General features: G+C 37.3%; 1 protein-coding gene and 1 long non-coding RNA gene across 6 annotated transcripts in view; one reads left to right on the top strand and one right to left on the bottom strand.

Annotated features, from left to right (window-relative positions):
• Positions 1-14,681, top strand: part of LOC141393814 (alpha-tocopherol transfer protein-like) — a 63,756-nt gene extending 49,075 nt beyond the window's left edge. For all 5 annotated transcript variants that reach the window (XM_073967321.1, XM_073967320.1, XM_073967318.1 and 2 more), the window contains 3 exons: positions 11,179-11,270; positions 11,417-11,570; positions 11,633-14,681. In XM_073967321.1, the coding sequence (XP_073823422.1) occupies positions 11,179-11,270; positions 11,417-11,570; positions 11,633-12,117 (731 nt within the window). In that variant the 3' untranslated portion in view covers positions 12,118-14,681. The remainder of the gene's footprint in view (positions 1-11,178; positions 11,271-11,416; positions 11,571-11,632) is intronic.
• Positions 5,078-25,486, bottom strand: LOC141393815 (uncharacterized). Its single transcript, XR_012410195.1, has 2 exons — positions 24,682-25,486; positions 5,078-5,508 (listed from the first exon to the last, which is right to left on the bottom strand). It is a non-coding gene; the product is annotated as an uncharacterized lncRNA (long non-coding RNA).
• Positions 25,487-26,036: the final 550 nt, after the last annotated feature.

The following is a 26,036-nucleotide window of genomic DNA, read 5'->3' as shown; positions in this document are numbered from 1 at the left end:
GAGGTCTTTGGACTTATTAAAGCAAACAGATTAATGATGATCGAAATTGAAGTTGTTGCTTTTTTTCTGTCCATTTGCATAAAATGTGTGCCGTATTAAGTGATAAACTGGGTCGCTAGTATAGCATTCTGTAGCAACCGGTTTTAGGCACCCACTTTTGGAAACAAAAGACTGCACAAAAATATTTAATTATTTTTCAGATTTCAATTTTAATGTGGTTAATGAAATATATGCGCAAAATCTCTATGCATGTTCAACGGTTTTTTTGTATTGGAAAATTACATTTTTTCTAAAGTATACTTTTAATAATCGATTGTCAATTTTTTGTATATAAAAAACTTCTTTCGAATGCGTTTTGCGTTCCAGAACTAAAAGGTTTTTACACATTTAACATATTTTGCACATTTTTCCCCGAAATGCGTTCCCGTACACCAAAATAGTTGCAAAATTTTCACTTCTCTTTGAACAAAAATGGCGCTGAAAAGTTTTCTCTTTAGAAACTTTTTGCACGACAAATTTGGGCGAGCAAAAATGTGCAACATGTTTGCCGGCTTCTGATTGGCTGACACGCCGACTTTGGCATTGTTCCCGTACATTTTGGAAAAATGTGTGTGTTGGACTCATTTTCAACAGATTGTTCCTTTGACACTTTTATCATTAAAAAAGTACTGGAACGAAGCTATAGTTTTTATTTACGTTTTCATACAATTAATTCACAATAACAATGAATTTGACAGATTGTGTGAACTCAGCTCGTTTTACTGTTTCACCATGGCGGAATAAGAAGGTGTTACTTCGATAACAATAATCGGTCAATTTACCACACCAAACGTCAAAATATCGCATTACTGGGAATTGCTTGTTTACCTTTTGTATGTAATTTTATTCACAATAATGCATTTTGACAACTAATATGATAATCAGCTGTTTTTGTCGTTGTACCTGTATTATTGTGCCATGTGTTTCACCTTATGTATTGCACCATGGGTTAGAGCTGGCAAACTATCGATGTTCCCAACATTATATATTTTCGATATTTCATTTCAAATTATCGATAGCTATCGATATTATCGTTAATTTGCCAGCAGAATTAACTTTTAAATAAAAATGGCGGAAATGTCTATGGTTTTGCTGACATTTTGCACAAGAACTTAACAGAAATATAATGGAGATAAAACAATTGCTTTTATTTAACAAAAAGACACAATTTACATTACCGAAAATTTTGTACGTGTGACTACTGCACACTTTCACACATCCACAAAACCGAAAAGCCACGTATTTTCTATTCATTTCAATAGATTTTAGGTTAGGGGTATTCAATCCCATAATATCGATAAAAAACTATCTATCGATATTGAATTTTAAAAAAAGAATCGATACTATCGATAGTGCCATCGATTTTTTGCCAGCTCTACCGCAAAATGTTTTGTGGTTGCTGGACGGTTTGACAGTTATCGATAATTGCGAAATATCGACATTCAAAACTGACAATGTGTACTAGAGCTGGCAAACCATCGATATTCCCAACATTAGATATTTTCGATATAATGTTTTAAAATATCGATTGCTATCGATATTATCGTTAAGTTGTCATCACCATTAATTTACAGATGAAAATGGCGGAAATGCCAATGAATTTCTTGAAATTTTGCACAAGTAGTTCACAGAAATGTAAAGGAGAATAAACAATAGCTTTTATTTTATAAAAAATAAAAAAATACATTTTACTTTACCGAAAAAATATGTACGTGTGACTACGGACTTACTATCTCACACACACATAACCAAAAAGCAGCGAAATTTCTATTTATTTCAATGAATTTCAGGTTAGGGATTTTATTCCGATAATATCGATAGGCAAAACTATCTATCGATATTGAATTTTAAAATAATAATCGATCTTATCGATAGTGCCATCGATTTTTTGCCAGCTCTAATGTGTACCCTGCTTAACTCGAAGTTATCGATACAAGAATTTTAGCGACGAATATCGGTAGAATAACGGAATGTGAATGAGATGTACGTTATTTTAAAATGAAAAGCCCACAAGTAGGACCCAAATTATTCTAATTTTTTAAACGTTTCTTGTTATTTTTAGAAAAAAATGGGAACAAAAATCACAGTTTAAACGAAATAATACGCATTCCAAGTTAACAAAATTCAAATTTCTAAAGAAATTATTTAGGGCCTGTTTCACTATGTTGAAAGAAAATTATTGCGAACGAAAATATTTTTGCTTGTCGATTTTTCGTCTATAAAGAATTTCTTTCGAATGCCTTTTTCATGTTTATAGATACAGGAAAGAATGCATACACAGAGTCCAAAAATAAGAGTTCAAGTGTAGGAGATTTTTCCCTTGAATTATCTTGCCCTATTATAAATGCCAAGGGAGTAGCCGAAAATGGATAATATGTTTGATTTTCGAAATCAGGTCTGGGTCTTTCCCAGCAAAAACTTTCTCGCAGAGTAAAGAGTTTTTATTCTCTTTTGCAAGAAAAATGTAAAAAGTAAATAGACACCATCCCACAGTGGTTCCGCCCGTGGACAAAAGTCGAAAAATTGGTGGCGACAAATTTTATTGCGATTGAAATAAATATTCTCTAAACATATCAAATTTTTAACATACAGCCTTATTTTTGTAAATTTATAGCGGTTATACGACAAGTTAAGTCGAAGAAGTTGTGATTTGTATGTGAGGCCTTAAAAACGAAAAATACATCCGCAAAGCATTCGTAGGTTATGAGTAAAATTATAAAAAATTGGAGAGTTAAATGTGCAATTTTCAAAATGAAACTTATAGGCGATGGAATTGGCAATGTTTTTACGAAAAAACCAATTAATAATTCGTTTTCTAACCTTCATTAAAAATAAATTCTTAATACATGACTTTTTCTGCTATTTTTAATATAATTACTATTAATTTAAATTGAGTTTTACTAATGTTGTGAGCATTTGTGAGTCTCGAAATTTTTTTTTAGAATGCAGGGGATAGTCTCTTGTTTACGATTAAAAAAAGTCCAACTGCCCCCATCTGCCACCCGCTAAGTTATTCCTCTTACACCATGCCCGTAAAATCGTCAAAATTCCGAAAATCGGGAGATACGTTTACATGGTAGCTATACCAAAACTTGGACCTATACTGAACATTTTTGGCAAAGAGGTATTTGGTTCACTCAGAACTCAAAATGCCAAATTACAGCCAAATCGGTTGGAAAATCGTCAAAATTTCGTAAATCGGGAGGAACGTTTATATGGGGCCTATACCTAAACGTAGACCGATATTGACCATTTGTTGCATGTAGGTATTTGGTTCACTCAGAACTCAAAATGCCAAATTACAGCCAAATCAGTTGGAAAATTTCGCTAAAATACATTTATATGGCGGCTATACCTAAACGTGGATCTATATTGAATATTTATTGCAGGGAAGTAGTTTATTCACTCAGAACTCAAAATGCAAAATAACATCCAAATTCGTTTGGTTAATTTGGTCAAAATACCACAAATCGGGCGGTACATTTCTATGGGAGCTATACCCAAATATGGACCTACATCCACTAAAAATGGTTTTCTATCTTTTGGGCTTGTTATAAACATACGTTTAAAATTTGGAGGCGGTAGCTCGATTAGAACTATTTTTGGCACTCTTTTCCATACAAGTGGGACCACTGTGCATCCCTGCAAAAACCAGCAAGCAATTAGCTGATTTGCCAAAACAATTGAATTTGTCCGCCATTAAAGGAACCAAAGCAAGCCAAAAGGTTGTATTTTATTAAAAATAAAAAATAAAATGACCCAAAAAAGGAATTTTTCTACTTTGCAACTTTGTTCTCCAAAAAAACTATACAATTAGTCCCGGTCCACACTAACGTGAATTTCATTAAAAAGTTTCATGAAATTGTGTGTTCTTAAATCGAAGTCCCCACCGGGACTTAGGCTTGCTATTTCCACAATAACATTGTTTTTAATTTTTTGAGACATAGTGTTTCACAAAGTGTCATTCAACGCTTCGTATGTGCCGAGGGCTTTTACGCGTCAAAAATGACAACCGCAGGAAATTAATATGAGTGATGCCAAGTTTTCTTTTGGTGCTTTTATTTGGTTGTTGTTTCTAACGCGTGACGCGACACAGCGGACCGATTGTGCCGAGGCCTTTATCGTTGTTCTTGTTATGGCAACGCAGTTCATTCGTATATTTTATTCAGGGTTCAGGTTTCCCTGGATACATATTCAAAAAATCGGCAACCTGGAATGGCTGCGTCTATAACGAATCAGGAGACTGGTGAATAGGGTAAGCTAAACAAATGCAGCGAGTCGTGCGGTACCAATCCACATGCAGGACATGCGTTGGGTATTGTGCCATCAATCGTCCTGATTTTATCTGGGCTAAAACCAGTCTGCTTTGCCGGTAAAACTACATCTCCTTATGAAGATTGTCCACTGGATTCAGAAGGAGACACCCTGCTGCAGTCCTCCGGACGACATTTGGGCAGGTTTGAATATTCTTCTACTGCGTAGCGCCAACATTTGCATACCACACTGGCGCCGCATATCTTCCCAGCAAACCAAATGTCGGATGTCCGACACGTCTGAACAATTTCAGAAGCAACGTCGTTCAGATTTCGTTCCGATTTCTAAACGATTTTTCGGAGCGGAAATAGTTCAGATTTTGTACCGATTTCGGAACGAATGTCGGAAAGAAATTTCTTTCCGAATTTCCCAAGGATTTTCTTTAGATTTCGTTACGAAATCGGATCGAAATCGATACGATGTCGCTCCGACATTTCGTTCCGAAATTATGTTAACCACTTCATACAACTTTCGTTAAGATGTCGGTACGATTGGTTTGCTGGGTTATCACAGAACGGCCTATTGCATTGTAAGAGGTCAACAAGGTTTCTTTGTCAGCACCCCAAGTGTTCCTACTTCTGATCTCACAACGCTACACCTAATATCTTGTGGTAGTGTTCGAAATGTTCGGAATCAGGTCACCATCAACAAATATTTTCAGGGGAGCCTAATTTCAGTCGGCCAGGTGGTGAACAGCGTATTAGTGGATTTGTACAAATTTTAATTCAGTATAAAAAAATAAAAATATATTTTTTCTGTAATTTCACTTCACATTCCTCAGATGGAAGAACTGCACAAATTCAGCTATGTAAAAATTTAACCTATCAGGATTCGCAATTATATCTCGGAGAGTACTGTCATGGGGTCTGATATATTATCGACTGCGGCAATTATATCTCGGAGAGTACTGTCATGGGGTCTGATATATTATCGACTGCGACAACTACATATTCCGGAAAATCGTTGCCATCCACACAGTAGTAGCACAGAAGTACATAGCTGCCTTTAAGACGAACCAGCCGTAACCAACCACTGGTAAGTGGTGTAGGTTAGGTTAGGGGATGTGTAGTCAATATATGTATATTGAGTACGCCACTCGGAGACCTTTCGGTCCATTGTGATCATCCATAAACAGAAAAAGAAGTTCAGAAGTACCTGAAAAGACAAAATAAGAGAAAAGTAAAGAAAAGAGGGTGTGGTTGGGATAGTAATAATAAATGGATTATTAAAGATGAAAATGTAATGAAGAAAGGAGGATGGTTTATTTGGTGATGGTAGAAAACTGTTACGCTTATGGGTCGCGCCGTCCCATCCAATTCAAATTTTTGATGATGTTATTTATGATTGTTGGTTCCATGTTTGAGTAGAAGGTTAAGCTTGGAGTAAAGCATACTCCTGTTAATCTATATCGCTTTCGAGTTAACATCGGGCAACGACATAAAATATGCTCAATAGTCTCCGTTTCCTCCTCATCTTCACAGAGCCTGCAATAATCCACGCCATCATCCTGTCATTTGCCGATAAAAGCTCGGATGTTGCAATGACCGGTAATGACTCCCGTCAATACCCTGATTTCTTATTTGCTCAAGTTTAAGAGTGAAGTTGTTCTGTTTGTTAATAGAGTCGGCCAAATGGCCCTTGACACGTTGCACCTTGATTCATTATGCCATAATTCCTTGGCTCGTTCTTCAAAGAACGTCTCCACTCTCCGAAAAAGGTGACATAAGGTGGTGTAAGTAGATTAAGACATTGTAGCGTGTTGAGGTGTAGACAGAATTTGTAACCAAAAACCCTACCTTTCACTCTCAGTCACTTCAATATAAGTTCTCTGTGACAAATCCTGCCCCAGCAAGCCTATCCCAGTAAACTGCAGGAAACTTGTCGCTAGAAATTATAGTCTTCTCTATGTCTTTGAAAAGCTTGCCCTAATATGGAAGGGCGTCCATAGGTCAAGAGCCACCATAACTGTTACGTAGCGTGGTCTTGTCTGGTTCAGTCCTCGACTGATATGTGTGGATATGGTGAGTAGTGCTCTTGTGAATTTTCCGGAATCCATGCTGATGTTGGGCAAGTGGGAACCTGTTTCTCATCATGGAGGGAGTAGTGTCTCTGGAAACTTTGATTTTAGCGGCTAAAGGGAAATCGGTCTGTACGATTCACCTCAGCTGGCATCCTTGGCTGACTTCAGTTGCGGGACCACCCTGCCAACTTTCCAGGTTTCAGGTTCAATATGGGTAGCTAACGATAGGTTGAGGTAACTTTTTAAATACCCAACTTCGGGTTCATCCAGTTGCTTAAGCATTACCATCGATATTCGGTATGGGCCCAACGCTTTGGATGATTTCGCGTTTCGGATGACGTCTGCAACATCGGTCATCGTAAATTGTGGTGTTATCTATTCGGCTGGGAGGGCTTTATGCGTCGTAGTAACTCCTCTTCGCCCTATCACTGTAGGGGTACTCTATAAACTGCTGGTTAAAATAACGGCACACTTCTTATCGTACTTCTTTTCCGGATTCGATATTCTGATAGTCTAGCCACTTTTTCCTCCTATCAATTTATTCGCCTACTAGCCTGTTGACTTCAAGTGTAAGTTCGTTAACTTTTGGGTCTTCAGGGTTCGTATGGCGACCTTCATCACGCTCATTTGCTATTCCCGTCACATCTGCTGGGAAATTTCGTTGATTTCAGGCATGTAGTGAGCGTCTTCGACAGTCCCATAATGTCCCAGAAATTTTCTCAGTTACCCGAGGATTTGAGGGAATGGGCAGCTAGCTCTCCGAAGCTGTTATAGCAGTGATTGGTAAATTCTCTGAAACTTTCCAATATTTTTTTTATTTTTTATATATTTATTCATAATTCCAATGTTCGGGGATCACATTTTTTTCCATAGTTCAGAAAACTGAGGTTATGAATTCCAGTGGTATGTTAATGGTCTAACGAAATAATGTGGTTTCAGAACACGTCTCTTTGATGTCGGACGACCTGTGTCAATATCCTCGTAGGGGCGTCTTTACCCTTCATTCATTGCGTCATTGCCTAGGATGTTATATCAAAGCTCATGATAAGCATTGCAGTCCCCTAGCAACAGACGGTTATTGTCCTCCAAAAGCGAGAAGCACAACTATTCATCGGCTGTATGTACACATTATGCAACACTACCTCGTCAGTTCCACACTTCACTGCTACCCCCATAAATTCCATGGTTGAATCACTAGAGTCAAGTCCAATCGAGATAGCTAGGTCTGTATTGGTGACAGACAGCTGTACAATGAAGGCAAGACTTCCTCCTCCTGTTCAAAGTTGCTAGCTACAGGTGACGGGGAGCTTTCTTTCCGGATTTAATAAATCCACTGGATAAATCCACATAAAGAAGGTTATAAGGATTGTATTAAGATAAAGTTCATCTCTATCAAAATTAGCATCTAAATTGTTTTTGCATATTTAAAGACGTTAGTTACATTACAATTTCAAGTTCAAGATCGTGTCGTTTTCTCATTCCATATCATTAACTCGTGTGCGAACTCTCTGGTTAAAAAAAGTTTTGCATATTTTTTACGTTCATTAACATTGAACCAACCCATAAATGCTGTAGTAAAATATCTCATAAATCACATCTTAAATGTGTTGGCAGCGGCGGCAAAAAAATCATAATTGTAAACATTTGGATGTAGTTCACGATAAAACACGTTCAGATTGCTTTCTGTTTTTTATTAGTTGGATGACCTTTACGGTCGTTGAGATATTTTGATTCGAAATCAAACGGTGACGGCACTGCATGAGACCGCATGAGACCTCGAACTGATGCAGTGAGATTAAACACGTGAGATTTGCGGATGAAAAGTTTTGTATAGTTTTTTTTGGGGTTTGTCAAATATTGTTAAGCCCGTAGAGATAAATGCAGACGCAAATACAGATCCACCTACATATGAAGAAGTAATAACAACCCTGAATTCACTTAAAAATACCAAGGCAGCAGCTCCGGACAACATACCCTCGGAACTACTTCGGTATGGGGCGGAAACCATGGCGCAAGTTGTTACCCCTATCATTAGAGACGTGTAGGAGACAAATTTCTTTCCCAAAGAAGAAGAAGAAGGTACCACAGTTATACATACTATCAAAAAAGTTGATCTCACCCAGTGCAATTTTAAAATTTATTTTTTCGTTTCATTTGGTTTAAAATATCAAATGAAACAAAAACAATTTTCATACATTTTCGGAAACAGCTGAGTAGAGTTGTATAGTTCATGAACGAACTAGTTCAATTGAACGATTCATCGAAAAGAGCGTATGAACTAAATCAGTCAATATAGTTCAATAGTTCACTGAGCGCCAACCGAAATATCCACGAAAAACGATCAACGAACGAACGATTCAACATGTCGTTCACAAATGCATAAAGTGACGCCGTCGTCTGTGTTATGTCATGCCCTCGTAATGTGATGTGTTTGTTTATGTTTTGGATCAAGGTAGTGGATCCGAATGATTGAACTGGATATTGACATATGAACTAGATTACTGAACTAGTTCAGCTAAAAGAGCTGAACTATTGAACTAGATCTTTTAAATGAACTAGATTGTACAACTCTACAGCTGAGTTTCTTGCAAGTTTTTGCAAAATGTTGTTCGATAACTTTCTGAAATTTTTCTTGCTTGAGAGAGTTTGAAAGAGTAAAATTCATTGAGAGAGGTTGCTGGAACTTGCTGAGTAATTATTGCTGGGAAAGTTATCTATCGTACACACCTATTATTAAATGTAATAAGAAAATTTATAGCTCAACTTCTGCTTCAGCATATATCTCCTGTGCTCGATTTGATTTTGTGGAAGGAACAAGCGGGGTTTCGCCCTGGTCGTTCGTGTACAGATCATATCAACACCTTACGTATAATTAATGAACAGTCCACAGAACTAAATTCACCTCTGTATATCTTATTCGTGGATTTTGAATCAGCTTTTGACAACGTCTACCGAGATGCTATGTGGAGCGCCATAATATATAAAGGCATTCCTCTTTAAATTGTAACACTCTAATCAGGGAACTTTATAGAGATGCCGAAGTATCTGTCAGTTTCAACGGCAAAAAATCTAACCCTTCTCAACTTGTACACGTTTTCTTATCCTTCTAGATTCTGTTTTAGAAACAACAAATGGTTGTCATATTCCCCAGATTTTATTATACCCTCCACCATATGGAGGGTATAATTAAATTTGTCATTCCGTTTGTAACACATCGAAATATTCGTCGGAGACCCTATAAAGTATATATATTATTGATCAGCATAAAATTCTATGTCGATTTGACCATGTCCGTCTGTCCGTCCGTCCGTCTGTCTGTTGAAATCAAGATACAGCTCGCAATTTAAAAGATAGAGAGTCAAAATTTGGTACAGAAGTTTTTATTACTTGCAGGATGGTTGGTATTGAAAATGGGATATATCGGTCCACGTTTTGATATAGCCCCCATAGAACGGTACCTCCCGATTTTCGGTATTTTTAAGGTTTTAGCTTCATTATCCTACCAAAATGGCTGAAATTTGGTACGTAGTCTTCTTTAGGGGTATAAAACTCTCCCCCAGAATTTTGTCGGTATCGGTCCACACCTTCATATAGCCCCCATAGAACTGTAACTCCCGATTTTCGGTATTTTTAAGGTTTTAGCTTCATTATCCTACCAAAATGGCTGAAATTTGGTACGTAGTCTTCTTTAGGGGTATTAAACTTTTCCCCAGAATTTTGTCGGTATCGGTCCACACCTTCATATAGCCCCCATAGAACGGTACCTCCCGATTTTCGGTATTTTTAAGGTTTTAGCTTCATTATCCTACCAAAATGGCTGAAATTTGGTACGTAGTCTTCTTTAGGGGTATTAAACTTTTCCCCAGAATTTTGTCGGTATCGGTCCACACCTTCATATAGCCCCCATAGAACGGTACCTCCCGATTTTCGGTATTTTTAAGGTTTTAGCTTCATTATCCTACCAAAATGGCTGAAACTTGGTACGTAGTCTTCTTTAGGGGTATAAAACTTTCCCCCAGAATTTTGTCGGTATCGGTCCACACTTTCATATAGCCCCCATAGAACGGTACCTCCCGATTTTCGGTATTTTTAAGGTTTTAGCTACATTATCACACCGAAATGGCTGAAATTTGGTACTTAGTCTACGTTGGTGGTATAAAACATTCCCCCAGGAACATTGTCGGTATCGGTCCATGCCTTCATATAGCCCCCATAGAACGGTACCTCCCGATTTTCGGTATTTTGAACGTTGTGACCTGAATATTCTACCGAAATGTCTGAAACTTGGTATTTAGACTTCGTTGGGGGTACTCAAACTTCCCCTTTACATTTGTCAGTATCGGTCCACGCCCATATATAGCCCCCATGGAAAGGTATCTCCCGATTTTTCGTATTTTGAATGTTGTGTCTTTAATATTCCACATAAAATGGCTGAAATTTGGTATTTAGTCTCCAATGTGATATAAAAGTGTGTACTTCTTGATTCTCTTACCGAAATATAGGAAATTTGGTATTTAGTCTTCTTTGAGCCTAAAAACTTTCCGTCAGAAATTTGTCTGTATAGATCGACGTTTTGAAATAGCCCCCATAGAATGGTGCCTCACATTGTTTTACCAAAATTGCTGAAATTTAGTATTAAGTCTTCTTCATACACGAAAGGAAACTAATTATTCCATTTTACTTCAATACAACTTGTGGTGGAGGGTATAACAAGTTCGGCCCGGCCGAACTTAACGCCGTTCTTACTTGTTTTTTTTTTTTAATTTATAAATTTATTTAAAAAATTATATATTTTTTAATTCCAGGTGAACCCACATTAAGCTGCCCCCGTGATGATCTTTTCCTCTTGCGTTTCCTTAGAGTCTGTAAATATTATCCAGATAGTGCTTTTAAGCTGGTAAGTTCGAAACATGTCGTCAGCTGAAATCGCCAAAGACGTAACCCCTCAAAGGTTACGTTGAGGGTTACGTCTTTGGACATTTCTGGTGTCGATACTTGGAATATTATAAGATTCAATAAAAAATCTGCTTCTTCTTCTTACAGATCAAAAATTACTATTCCTTTAAAGTTAAACATGCCGATGTTTACAAGGACTTGAAACCCAGCAATGAGAAAAATGTCTTTGATCACAATGTCATTGTGGTATTTCCAAATCGTGATCAATTGGGAAGACGTGTGGCTGTATTAGAGTTGGGAAGTAAGTGGTGTTAATTCCAAGTTCAACTTTTCAAACTAATCATGTCTCTTTTCTCCCTTTAGAAAATTGGAAACACAAGCAAGTTGCCTTGGATGAAGTTTTCAAGGCCGCCGTCCTATACCTTGAGGCTGCAATGTGGGAGCCAGAAACCCAAATCAATGGTGTTGTCGTAATCTTCGATATGGATGGTCTGAGCTTACAACAAACCTGGCAATTTACACCAGCCTTTGCTAAACGTATTGTCGACTGGCTGCAAGATTCGGTGCCGTTACGTGTCAAGGCCATTCATGTTGTTAATCAACCGAAAATCTTCAATGTTGTATTTTCCCTGTTCAAACCTTTCTTGCGGGAAAAATTACGTTCACGTATCTATTTCCATGGCACCGATCGTCAATCTCTGTATAAACATATGAGTCCCGAGTGTTTGCCAGCCGTCTATGGGGGAACACGTAAAGAACCACGCTTTAATGGTATCGATTGGTATAAACTGCTGGTGCAGGCTGAAAAGGAATATGAAGCCATTAACAGTTATGGTTATAAGAAATGAGTAACTAATAACCAACTCAACACCTCCAGCGCAAAACACTTTCCATATAAATTGCCAACCAAACGAAACTATTCCACGCAACAAAAGTCAGCGCAAATTATTTTTATATTTTTTAGGTTAAAAGAAATTTAAGAATGTAGGTTGGATCACTATTTTGGGGAATTTTGTACAGTTTAAGGAAGTAAATGAAACAAAGGGAAACGTACTCCTCGGGGAAATGTTGTAAAAATGTCCCTAGGTGCGAGGGAAAAACCAAAGGAAATGTCATAAAAACTATACCAGTGATATTCAGGGTTATCATGAATATTTCCCTCGGAAGTTTCCGCAGGGGAAATAATTTTAAAAAAGTGAAATTATTTTAAAAATTTGAAAACTACAAAAATCACTTATATAAGGAATATTCTTGCCGAATCGACAAAAATATTCTCTCTCTCTCTCTTTGTAGACATAAATATGGAAATAAAAAATTCTGAAATTTGGGAAAGGGGAAAAATTCCGCACGGAATTTTTATTCGTGATTGTCCTGGACAATTATATGAAAATAAAAAATTATGAAATTGGTGAAAGGGAAAAATTCCGCACGGATTTTTTATTCATGATAACCCTGATTATTATCCCACTAGTTGGGGATTTTTTTGATATTTTGAAGGGTAAAACAAGTGGGAAATACGATTTAAAATTACTTCTGAAAACATTTCTCCTATAAGCATATTTTTATTTCCCAACTTGGGCATTTGTAACAATTTTTCCCATAATTGGGGATATGGCGGGGAATAGATATTTTTGCAAATTTTTGGGGATTTTGAAAAAAATATGGGGGAAATTTCATGATAATGGTGTTATGTGATGATAACCATGCCAAACACAACTCTTAGCCAACATTTTATTATCAACGATACTGAATATTTTGTTTATGGGAATTTTTATTTCCCCACTTGAGGATTGTGAAAAGAGTTAGGGGGGAATTTGCAAGAAAATGATGTTTTGCATTGGCAATCTTTCATAAGATAGGTTCTTATCAAAATTTATATATCAAAATTCATAACTTATTAAGTTTTTTCTAATTTGGGGATTTTTATTTCCCCACATTGGGGATTTTGAAAGAAATATAGGGAAATATTGACCAACAAAGTAGAGGAGTGTAACACTTCTAGTACTAAAAAAAAGAAAAATAAAAATTTCAACAAAAAATTTCATAAAAAATCCCCCTCCAAAAATGACCAATTTCACATTTGGGGATTATATTATCCAATAAAATACCCAAATTGGAATTTTGATTTTATAACCAAAATATTTGAAAAGAAAATTTAAACTCTTCTAGTACTAAAAAAGAAAAATTTTAACAAAAATGTTCCCAAAAAATTTCCCCTACTAAAATGACCAATTTTTTTAGTATTTCCAATAAAATACCCAAAATGGAATTTTGATTTTATAAAGAAATTTTAGAAAGAAAATTTGGAATTGGTTGCTTAGATCGTAAAAAGAAACACAAAATTCAAATAATCCGAACATTTTACATTAAAATAAAAAACTCCCATATGGGGATTTATAGTTCCACAGTTGGGAATTGACAATTCTACAGGAAAATGTCCATAAATGATTTAAGAACTCTATTACAGTCATTTAGCAGCCAAAAGCAAGAAAAATATGATCACAAATAGATTTCCAAGACATACCCTATAGGTATTTTAAAATCCCCAAAATCGGGATTTTGATGGTTTGTCAAAGGAACATACTTTGGATTAATGCAGCAACTCAGAAATTTAAACACTTCTTGTACTAAAAAAGAAAAAATTTAACAAAAATGTTCCCAAAAAATTTCCCCTACTGAAATGACCAATTTTTTTTAGTATTTCCAATAAAATACCCAAAATGGAATTTTGATTTTATAAAGAAATTTTAGAAAGGAAATTTGAAATTGGTTGCTTAGATCGTAAAAAGAAACACAAAATTCAAATATTCCGTACATTTTGCGTTAAAATAAAAAAAATGCCATATGGGGATTTTTTGTTACCCAGTTGGGAATTGACAATTCTACAGGAAAATGTCCATAAATGATTTAAGAACTCTATTACAGTCATTTAGCAGCCAAAAGCAAGAAAAATATGATCACAAATAGATTTTCCAAGACATACCCTATTGGTATTTTAAAATCCCCAAAATCGGGATTTTGATGGTTTGTCAAAGGAACATACTTTGGATTAATGCAGCAACTCATAGGAGTAAAAATATCGACTAGAAAGCAGAAAAATAAAGGAAAAAAGAATTTGGGATTTTTAAAATCCCCATTTTGGGAATTTAGGTTTTATAGCCTTGACATATTTGGTGTTGATTAAGAATGTGAAATGTTGGTCACTTTATAGCACAAAATTCCAAAAATTATTTTAGCTCTCAAATAAGGTCGTTTAGTAGCCAAAAATAATAAAAAGATTTTTAAAAATTAGATTTTCCAGACATACCCCATTGGGATTTTAAAATCCCCAAAATCGTTTTTCAAAGGAACATACTTTGGATTAAAGCAACAACTCATACGAGTAAAAATATCGACCAGAAAACAGAAAAAATAAGGGAAAAAGGAATCCCTATTGGAATTTTTAAAATCCCCAGTTTTGTGAACTTGGGTTTTATAGCCTTAAAACATTTGGTGTTGATTGAGAATGTGAATGTTGGCCACTATCTATCAAAAAATATACAAAATTTTCGCTAATTTTCATTAAAACAAAAAACTCCCACATGGGGATTTTATACTTCCCCATTTGGGAATTGAAAATTTGTTGGGGAAAATGTCCAAAAATTATTTTAGCACTCAAATAAGGTCGTTTAGTAGCCAAAAATAATGAAAAGATTCTAAAAATTAGATTTTCCAGACATACCCCATTGCGATTTTAAAATCCCCAAAATCGGGATTTTAATTTTTTTCAAAGGAACATACTTAGGATTAAAGCAGCAACTCATACGAGTAAAAATATCGACCAGAAAACAGAAAAATAAAGGAAACAAAAATCCCTAATTGGGATTTTGAAAATCCCCATTTTTGGAATTTTGGTTTTTATTGCCTCAAAACATTTGTTTTTGATTGCGAATGTGTAAGTTGGCCACTATCTACCAAAAATACCCAAAAATGTTCAGCCATTTTTATTAAAGCAAAAAACTCCCACATGGGGATTTTAAAGTTCCCCATTTGGGAATTGATAATTCTGTAAAAAAATGTGCACATATGATTTGAGCTCTTTAATAAATTCGTTTTGAAGCCAAAAACCAGAAAAATATAAAAATTCGATTTTTGTACATATCCCGTGTTGGGATTTTAAAATCCCCAAGATAGCGATTTTATTTTATTAAAAGGAACACATACAGAATTGATACAGTAACTCATAGGAGCAAAAGATAAGTATTTGATATAAAAATTCCCAAAAAGAAAATCCCTAATACCTCAGAAATATGTTCCTTAAAAAGGGATTTTATCCCCAATTTTGTAACTTTCAATTTTACAGGAAAAAATTCTTAAATGAAGTTTTTTGGAACCTTAAGTTTGCAAACTATTCCACCCAATGTACGGCTTTCGATTCAATACAAAAATTCCCAACAAATCCCCAATATTAGGGAATTCATTTCCCCCCTCCCTACGTTCTTTGGATATGTTTCATTACTTTCTTAACTTTACAAAAATAACTCCTCCTCCTACCATGACATTAATGGGTCGATTATCGATAGCAACTCAACTGTAGTTGCGTTGCCAGAAGAGAAAATACAATTAAAATGAGTAAAATGACGGACATTTTTGTCAAATTTAAGCAATATCAGTGTTTTGAATCTTCAGCCATTAATTTAATTGTAAAAAAGTATAAATTTTAATGCGGAAAGAGATAATTCTATTACTAAATGTGTTGTGGGCAATGCAACTGAATTTAGGTTGATATCCATAATCGACCCCTAAAATTTCTGTATTAATTTATTATATTATTTAGAGCTATAGTTGAACACTCACACACACACTCCAAGACATAAGTTTAGTGTTATATATTTATATTCAAATATCACTATAGTGGCCTTATTTTCCCCAAAAAAAGGATTTTAAGGCTTCTATATTTTGATACGCAATCAAATGCGGGTTATAAAGAGTCCAGCAGAAACTATCATCCCCATCATGAATATCAACTTCCCGTGAGTTTTCTCCCATTTTTCTTTTAAGTTGAAACGACGGAGAGACAAAACTCACGGGGAGTTTCTATTCATAATCAGGATGTATGGTTTTTGAACCCTTCACCTTCATTCCCACCTTAAATGACCATTATAACCACCTGAAGATTGTATTTAAACGGGGCTGTAATTAATTAATACTGGGTATATTGTTTATTTTTTTATATTTTATATATATTTTTAATAAAAGGTTTCTGTAGTTTTGTAAGCTTGTTATTAAATATATCCAAATCATCAAAGACGAGATGATAAAGAAAGAAAAAAATGCTATCGCCAAATTTGTAAACAAAAAAATATTTAAGTTAATATTTTTTTATATTTTTTATGTAGAAAATATATGTATGTCACAATAAAGATTAAATAATAATTTAAAAAAAAAAAATAAAGAAACGTCGTTTTATTCCTTATAGGGAAAGATAGACGAAGAGATGCTGTTAAAAATACCACTCCTTCGGGTAACTACCCACACAAAATTTAAAAAATTTTCTATAAAATGGTGCACAAGGTAGGTCTGGAAGCGGGTAACCGATTTGATCAAATTCAGTTATAAATCGGTTCTCACACAACATCCCACATAAAAGCTCTAAAATTTCCCAAAAGTACACTTTAGGATCATTTTTCGGACCGTTCTGAAGTTTTTTATTGATCTCACGGGCCATATTTCGACAATAACAATTTTTTGGGGCAAGGAAAATACTTCCTTAAAACTTTAAAAACACTGCCGCAACAATTAAAATGACAGATGAAAACCATACCACTTGCTCTGATTTTTTTCAAATCAAACCCACATCAAGATCCAAGAAGGTTTACATCGGGAAAAAATCGAATACGTCCTTCTCACAAAAATTCCAAATTTTCGCTTAATTCGATTTGAAATTTTTACATAAGGTCTATTCGATACATCTAAACATAATGGACCGGAAGCAAATCCTACTGTGACCAACTAAAATCGCTGGTGGACACAATATCTATCGGAACGAATGAGTGACTGCCAGGTCAAATCTTTTGTCTCAAACTTAAATCATGTCGATAATGGAAAACTTCTTCGAGTGTTTTCCCTATAAAACTTTATTCGCTTAAGTGCACTTTAAGGACTGTTCAACGATTGATTTGAATTTTTCACCGAAGCTAGACCTTGCGTCTTGATTACAATAATATATATAGACCCTTTCTGAAAGGAAGGGTGCTTCTATAGACGCTTTTTGAAAGGAAGGGTGCTTCAATAGATCCTTTCAGAAAGGAAGAGTGCTTTAATAGACCCTTTCGGAAAGGAAGGCTACTTCTATAGACCCTTTCTGAAAAGAAAGGTGCTTCTATAGACCCATTCTGAAAGGAAGGCTACTTCTATAGACCCTTTCTGAAAGTAAGGCTGCTTCTGTGGATCCTTTCTGAAAGGAAGGGTGCTTCTATAGACCCTTTCTGAAAGGATGGGTTCTCCTATAGACCCTTCCGGAAAGGAATGGTGCTTTTATAGATGCTTTCTGAAAGGAAGGGTGCTTAATAGATCCTTTCTGAAAGGAAGAGTGCTTCAAAAGACCCTTTCTGAAAGCAAGGGTGATTCTATAGACCCTTCCGGAAAGGAAGGGTGCTTCTATAGACCCTTTCTGAGAGGAAGGCTACTGCTATAGGCCCTTTCTGAAAGTAAGGGTGCTTCTGTGGATCCTTTCTGAAAGTAAGAGTGCTTCTGTGGATCCTTTCTGAAAAAAGGCTGCTTCTATAGACCCTTTCTGAAAGGATGAGTTCTTCTATAGACCCTTCCGGAAAGGAATGGTGCTTTTTAGGACCATTTCTGAGAGTAAGGGTGCTTCTATAGAGGCTTTCTGAAAGGATCGGTGCTTCTATAGACCCATTCTGAAAGGAAGGCTACCGCTATAGGCCCTTTCTGAAAGTAAGGGTGCTTCTGTGGATCCTTTCTGAAAGTAAGGGTGCTTCTATAGACCCTTTCTGAAAGCAATGGTGCTTCTATAGATCCTTTCTGAAAGGAAGAGTTCTTCAATATACTTTTTCTGAAAGGAAGGGTGATTCTATAGACCCTTTCTGAAAAGAAGGATGCTTCTGTAGAACCTTTCTGAAAGGATCGGTGCTTCTATAGACCCATTCTGAAAGGAAGACTACTTCTATAGACCCTTTCTGAAAGTAGGAGTGCTTCTGTGGAACCTTTCTGAAAAGAAGGGTGTTTCTATAGACCCTTTCTGAAAGGATGGGTTCTCCTATAGACCCTTCCGGAAAGGAAGGGTGCTTCTATAGACCTTTTCTGGGAGGAAGGGTGCTCTATAGAAGTTTTCTGAAAGGATCGGTGCTTTTATAGACCCATTCTGAAAGGAAGGCTACTGCTATAGACCCTTTCTGAAAGTAAGGGGTGCTTTTGTGGATCCTTTCTGAAAGGAAGGGTGCTTCTATAGACCCTTTCTGAAAGTATGGGTTCTCCTATAGACCCTTCTGGAAAGGAAGGGTGCTTCTATAGACGCTTTCTGAAAAGAAGGGTACTTCAATAGATCCTTTCTGAAAGGAATAGTCCTTCAATAGGCCTTTTCTGAAAGGAAGGGGATTCTATAGACCCTTTCTGAAAAGAAGGGTGCTTCTATAGAACCTTTCTGAACGGATCGGTGCTTCTATAGACCCTTTCTGAAAGGAAGCGTGCTTTTATAGACCCATTCTGAAAGGAAGGCTACTGCTATAGACCCTTTCTGAAAGTAAGGGTGCTTTTGTGGATCCTTTCTGAAAGGAAGGGTGCTTCTATAGACCCTTTCTGAAAGTATGGGTTCTCCTATAGACCCTTCTGGAAAGGAAGGGTGCTTCTATAGACGCTTTCTGAAAAGAAGGGTACTTCAATAGATCCTTTCTGAAAGGAATAGTCCTTCAATAGGCCTTTTCTGAAAGGAAGGGGATTCTATAGACCCTTTCTGAAAAGAAGGGTGCTTCTATAGAACCTTTCTGAACGGATCGGTGCTTCTATAGACCCTTTCTGAAAGGAAGCGTGCTTTTGTAGGCCCTTTCTGAGAGGAAGGGTGCTTCTATAGAAGCTTTCTGAAAGGATCGGTGCTTCTATAGACCCATTCTGAAAGGAAGGCTACTGCTATAGACCCTTTCTGAAAGTAAGGGTGCTTCTGTGGGTCCTTTCTGAAAGTAAGGGTGCTTATGTGGATCCTTTCTGAAAGGATGGCTTTTCCAATAGACCCTTTCTGAAAGGTAGGGTTATTCTATAAACCCTTTCTGAAAGGAAGCGTGATTTTATAGACCCTTTCTGAGAGCAAGCGTGCTTTTATAGGCAAGTTTGGTGCAAACTGGCCTACGGCTGGCAGGACCGAAATAATGGGAGGTGGGGGAAGGCTTGTTCCAGAAGAGAAGAACAAATACACATAAACGAAGGACATATTGTTTAATCTGACCTTGACCGACGACCAGCTGGACGCCACCATCAAGGTTAAATCTACTAAGAAAGATGAAGGAAAAGGCACTTACTCATACTCAGGGCCCCAATTGTTAGCAACCCCAGTCTCAGTTACTGCTTTATCGGCAGATACCGGTCAAAGGACAGACCTGCCAGAGAAGTTAAAGAAACATATATCTATAAAAGTGTCGTGATGAACCTTCGAAAATTCGTGGAAAGACTCCAACAACTGTCAATGGCTCAAAGGACGGACCTGCAAAGAAGTCAAAGATTCGAACATTTTTGAGAAGAAACCCCAATTTTATTTCTTCTTCATCGGAAGTAACCTCAGGTACATGAGAAAATTCGAAAGAACGAAAGAACCTCAACGCGAGTTTTAGGTGGATAATATCTTTCTAAAGAAGTTGACTATAGCAACGTGGTGGAGTCAATTTCAACTTGGGTTTCGAAATCGAAGGGTAAAAATATACCCCAAACCGAAAGTGATCCATAAAGGAGATCAATTGACAAAGTGAAAATCCCACGGTAGCGTTATCTTTTGTAACGGATTAACCCGTAACCATAGCGTTTCCGCCAGCGGCTGCCAACATAGCATCAAACCTATGCTTCTTTGTAGATTTCATGCTGCTACAACAACAACAATTGACAAAAAGGGGTCAGTTTCTAAGTCCGACTTAAACCCGGAAGGTAAGGGTAAAGCAGAGGGACAATCTGTTGTAGGAACTTCCACAGACTGTAAGGAAGTCAAGGTGGTTGGGCCGACTGAAAAACCATCATCTTCTGACGTCCTTCGACTAGCAATCATCAGCAAAGCTAAACCAGACTGTCAGACAGTCACTAGTTGAAACCGGTCTTTGGAGTACCATTGTTTTTGCTAAGGTAAATTCGAGATACCGTCATAAAAACAATCTCTAGATTTCTTGTTAAGGTTGTTAATGCATTTGGGGAACTTTTGGACTAATCTTACTGCGTTCTACGCGTGTTATTTTAAGCGGCTGTTTATAGAGCACCCCGAGAGTGATAGGGCGAAAAGTGTACTACGCCATATAAGAAGAGCCCTCCCAGGCGAGGAGGTACCACCATAATTTACGATGACCGATGTTGCAGATGTGATCCGAAACGCGAAATCATCCAAAGCGTTGGGTCGACACCGAATATCGATGGTAATGCTTAAGCAACTGGAACAGGACAGGTCGATACAAGCGAACAGTCATGGTGGCTTTTGACCTGTCGAAGGCCTTCGATACCGACAACCATGCCAAGCTGTTCGAGGATATAGAGAAGACTACCCTCCAGCCGTGTTTGAAACGTTGCGTAATTAACTATATGTTCGGGCGCCAGTCGTTTGTGGAATTCATAAACAAGTTGTCCAAAACCCGTAGAGTGAAACAGGGAGTTCCCCAAGGAGGAGTGATATCTCCGGAACTGTTTAACCTCTATTTTTCTGAAATTCCACACCCTCCAGACGGCATAGAAATCGTAATGTATCCGGATGATTGTACAATCTTGGCGTCGGGTCCTATCGTCGGTGACATATGTGATAGGTGAACTGTTTACATAGGTGACCTAGTGCAGTTCTTCCATCTGAGGAATATGAAAATATCCGCCGCTAAGTCTACTGCCACACTGTTCACCACTCGGACGACTGAAATGAGGCGATCACTGAACATATTGGTCGATGGTGTTACTGATTCCGACCACAAACTACCCCAAAATATTGGGTGTAACGTTCGATAACATGTTTAAGACGTCCGCGCAAACCACAGATATTTGCGATAAGATCAGACGTAGGAACAAGGTCCTCAAGTCGCTGGCCGGCAGCACTTGGAGTGCTGACAAAGAAACCTTGTTGACCCTCTAACATAGCAATTGGCCGGTCTGTAGTAAGCTATGCGGCCCCAGCGTGGTATGCAAATGTCATCGCTACTCAGTGGAAGAATATTCAAACCTAACAGAATGCCGACCTGGGGATTACAACAGGGTGCCTCATCAAGCGAGAGTGGACCATCTTCGTGAGGAAGCGATGATTTTACCGGTGCACCAATACATCAAGATGTTGTCGATGCAGTACCTGCTTGAGTGTCGCTACCATGAGCAACCCTGCCACGATCTAGTAGAGAGTCTTCCCTCGCCCAGGCTCGTCAGGAGAGATCATCTTGATTTACAGAGGGAGAGAGAGAGGTCCAAATGTACAGCTAGGATGGATGGCATTCACAATGGTGCAGTTGTATATACAGTACAAAGATACAGTTAGGTTAGGTTAAAGGATGCGCCGCTGTAATAATAGACAGCCACTCCACTCGGAGCCGCTCCGTTAGAGCCATCACAAGCCTTTGGAGAGGAAGAGCAGACTTGTTGTCTCGGTTTTGCAAAAGGCTGTTAGCGATTGGATCGTACGTTCATCCATGGTACGCAATCTTCTGGACATAAGCATTGAACAGCGACATAATAGGGGCTGGATTGTCTCTATTTCTTCTTCATTTTCACACAGCCTGCAATAAGTCAGCAATTAAATTTCTTTCCCATTTGCCAGTCATTGATCTTATTCTGCAATGACCCGTGATTATTCCAACTGTTAGTCTCAGATCGGATTTCTTCATTGAGAGTAGTGATGCGTTTCTTGGTTTTGAAGGGACTGGTCTGATTGCCCTAGATACGTTACAGCCGGGTACATTTTGCCAATTTTGACGGACCCTGTCCAGATATCCTTGTTCTATCCGTCTCATATAGTGGCACAAGGGTGGCTTGATGGAGTTATCGATCGCGATTTCTGTTGACTCCGATCCGCAACGTGCCAGTTCATCCGCTTTTTCATCCGCAACACAAAGTGAAGATTGATTTCAGGGCCCCCAAAGCATTCGTACAGTCTACAGAAGAACACCAGCTGCCAAAGCTGGTGTTTCATAGAAGACCTGATAAAGTTCCTCTAAAGGATATTCTACGGTTTAATATTCTCTATATTATATAGATAGAGAAGGACTCCTATAAACAGCAGACCTATAAGGGTTACATATAGACAGAAGACCTCATGTTGGGATTCTTAATTGATAGAATACTTTCTAAAAGGGCCTGTTGTGAATAGAAGACCTCTTAAAAAGGTCACATATAGATAGAAGAATGGTTCTAAAGATGAATACCTCATAAAGAAGCCTTCTATAGATAGACAGGAAACCTCTTTTAGGGCGTCACGTCAGAAATAGAATATCCCATATACGATCCCCCATTGATAGAACACTTACAAAAGGGGTCTGCTATGATTAAGAGACTTCCAAAGGGTTTTTTATAGCTGAAGTCATCATAAAGCGGTATTCTATAGACAAAAGGCTCTTCTTCAGAAAGCCCTCTTTAATGATCTTCTCTAAAAAGATAACATATTAAAAGGGTTTTAGTACAGATAGGAGGAAAAAGGACTTCTTTAGATAGAAGAGCTCCTAAAAAGGTATCTTGTAAAAGGAGTCTTTCATAAATAGAAGATTTGCGAATCCACTTCAATGTCTCTTATCCAATTAAATGGGCCGCCTATCGCATCGGGTTGAAAATTTTCCGAAAAAATCAAGAACCATATATCGGGAAGTATGGACTCGACCGACTCAGTATCAAGCATCCCGTAATGCCTTGAGGCTCAAGGAGCTTAACCAGTGGCGCTCTTCAGGGTCTGGACATGCTAGCATGGCGACTACATCTCGCCTTCACTGGACTTTGATGCAGCGAAGGTAATTATCCCTGTTAGAAGTGCATGGGAGCATGGCAGACCACTACCCGATAGCCTTTCCATCTTTACTGATGGTTCAAGGATAAATAAAGGTACTGGAGCGTGGATGTACTGCGAAGAGCTAACCATTAAACGCTCATTCAAGTTTAGTACAAATTGTAGTGTTTTTCAGGCGGAAGTCTTTGCAGCATTGAAGGCTCTAGAATTAGTGGTAGGAATGACGGACCACGCAGGCATGACAGTCACAGTCTATGTAGATAGTCAGGCGGCCCTCAAGGCGCTAGGATTTTATACTATTAAATCTAGGATCGTTCAAATTTGTAGGTCAATCTTAGAAACTTGTAAGCGTTAACCTTTGTTGGATTCCAGGGCACTGCAATGTTGAAGGGATTGAGATTGTTGATGAATTAGCAAGGCGAGGCTCCCAGTCATCAGACCTTATGGTGGAGGACTATGTCAAGCCACCGCTCTGCTACTTCTCGGCAAACTCTGCCAGTTTTATGCAAACCGTAAGAATTTGGCAAGACGTACCTGGTTGCAAGGTATCGAAGTCAATCTGGCCGGAAATCTCAAGGCCCACAGCCGGTACACCTTTTCAACAATATACATAGGCACATTCTTCATCCACTAACAAATAACCCATCACACACCTTATCACATCACAACAACATCATCATCTCTACAACACACACATTTCAATAGTCAGGATGATCACAATGTACCTCAAGGTCTCCGAGTGGAGTGGCTGCCAGCAGAAAAACTGTATGAGACCAGGATAAAAAAGATTTACTGTGTTAAAAATGTCAAAACGATCCGAGGGGTGACCCTAAACAAGGTATATCGCCATTACATTTTCGAAAAAAGTCAAGACCCATATCTCGGGAAGTATGAATATGCCAATGTTGAAGGCCACTCCTTCATACATCTCCCCCACAAGCTGCAGTTAGGTTCGTTTTTTTCTCCTGGAGGTAGTTTTTGTGGTCTCTATTACAAGGCCATAGTTTTATCCCTAATACATCCCTTCATAATGGCCCGGAATTCCACAAAAACTTCTTCCAATTGGCGTTCTTGTAATATTTAAAGGAATATGTATTTTTTCTGAAGACTGTGTTGATTGGATCTGTCAGTTGAATAAAAATACGTTTTTGTACAGGCATAGAAGGGCATTTAGCTATCGGCAAAGCCGATCGATTCTTTTTTGTTTGTTGCATATTCATAACTTACGAATAAAATAATAAAAAAAATTTTAAAATTTACTCACATTTCATGTTTGTGTACAGAAAGTCTTCTTTGTTGTTGTAACTGTGTTTATTATTGTATGTTTGTGTGTTCGTTCCTTTGCTCAATCTGGCTCTGGGTCTATATCCAGTTCTAGGAAAGTGGCTGCTTCGATGGGATGTAACCACAGATCTACTGTAGTTAGATGAGTAGGTTTGGCGGGGCAGTTGAAAAGTTGCAGTGTGTCGTGCGGGCCCATGTCGCATACTGGGCAAATATCTTCCACGGCGCGATCGATAGCCGTCCAATAAGAATTTAGGCGACTGCAATATCCCGAGCGTAGTTGAGCCGAAACTACTCTGGTTGTCGTGACGCTCCTTCAGCTGCGATAGATGGGGAGGGATGAACTACGAGAACTTTGTTCACACTATATTTGCTTATTGCCTTAGCAGCTGCGTCAGTGTGAATGTTATTTAAACCTGCTTGATATGCCTGTTGATCTAGGGGTTCTCTCCTGGATATCCTTCCTGATGTGTCTGAATGTGTCGGGCTCTCACGATAACACCCGATCAGTACTGCAACGAAAGCATCTCATTGTGTTGTTGTTCATCTCTGGCGTACATCACCATTTTGAATTGATAACCATTAGCGTCGTATCCAATGATGAAGTTGTTTAAGCTTATAGTCATTGATTGGCCCTATTGAGGGATAAGATATGAATAGCAGCAGCGGACTTTGCATTGGTGCAAATTATCTAAAAAAGTATTCTTGAAAAATCCATGTTTCTTGGTATGTATTTTGAATCTTGAAAACTTATTCTAAATACCCCATGGTTCTTGAAAAAAACTCTAAAAAATAAAAAAAATATTGTTTAGATGTTTCATCTGATGCGTATTTCTTTTTTATTATTTTAATATATTTTACAATATTATTGTAAATAAAAATAAATTAGTTGGAATTTATATATGTTTTTTTATGATTTTAATCTTAAGTTAATAAATTATTTTTTATAATTTATAATTTATAAATAATATCGATTATAAATTATACAAATTATACAAACTAAAGAAAAAAAGTTCAATACTAAAGCTAAATATCTTCGGTTCATAACGATTTATGAAAATGAAATGTATATCATCATTTTTTTTCTTACACTCAATATAATTTGGAAAGTCTTTGACAAAAGTTTTTTTTCGTTATTTTTTCACATTCTTAATACTATTCTTTAAAATTTACAATATATAGTTGCCTTGGTATTAATAAAAAAAAAAAAACAAATATTAAAAATTAATTTTCTTAATTACTGGAGATTTAAAATCTAAGCTTGCAACATAAATATGTTTTCAATCAAATTGGGAAAAGGCACTAAATAATTTTCAATTCAAAGGTTTTGGAATG

The sequence above is a fragment of the Musca autumnalis genome, unplaced genomic scaffold (genome assembly GCF_047663935.1).
Source record: "Musca autumnalis isolate F117 unplaced genomic scaffold, ASM4766393v1 scaffold_2, whole genome shotgun sequence".
Classification (NCBI taxonomy): Eukaryota; Metazoa; Arthropoda; class Insecta; order Diptera; family Muscidae; genus Musca; species Musca autumnalis.
The sequence above is the reverse complement of the archived record's forward strand: the minus strand, read 5'-3'. Positions and strand labels throughout refer to the sequence as shown.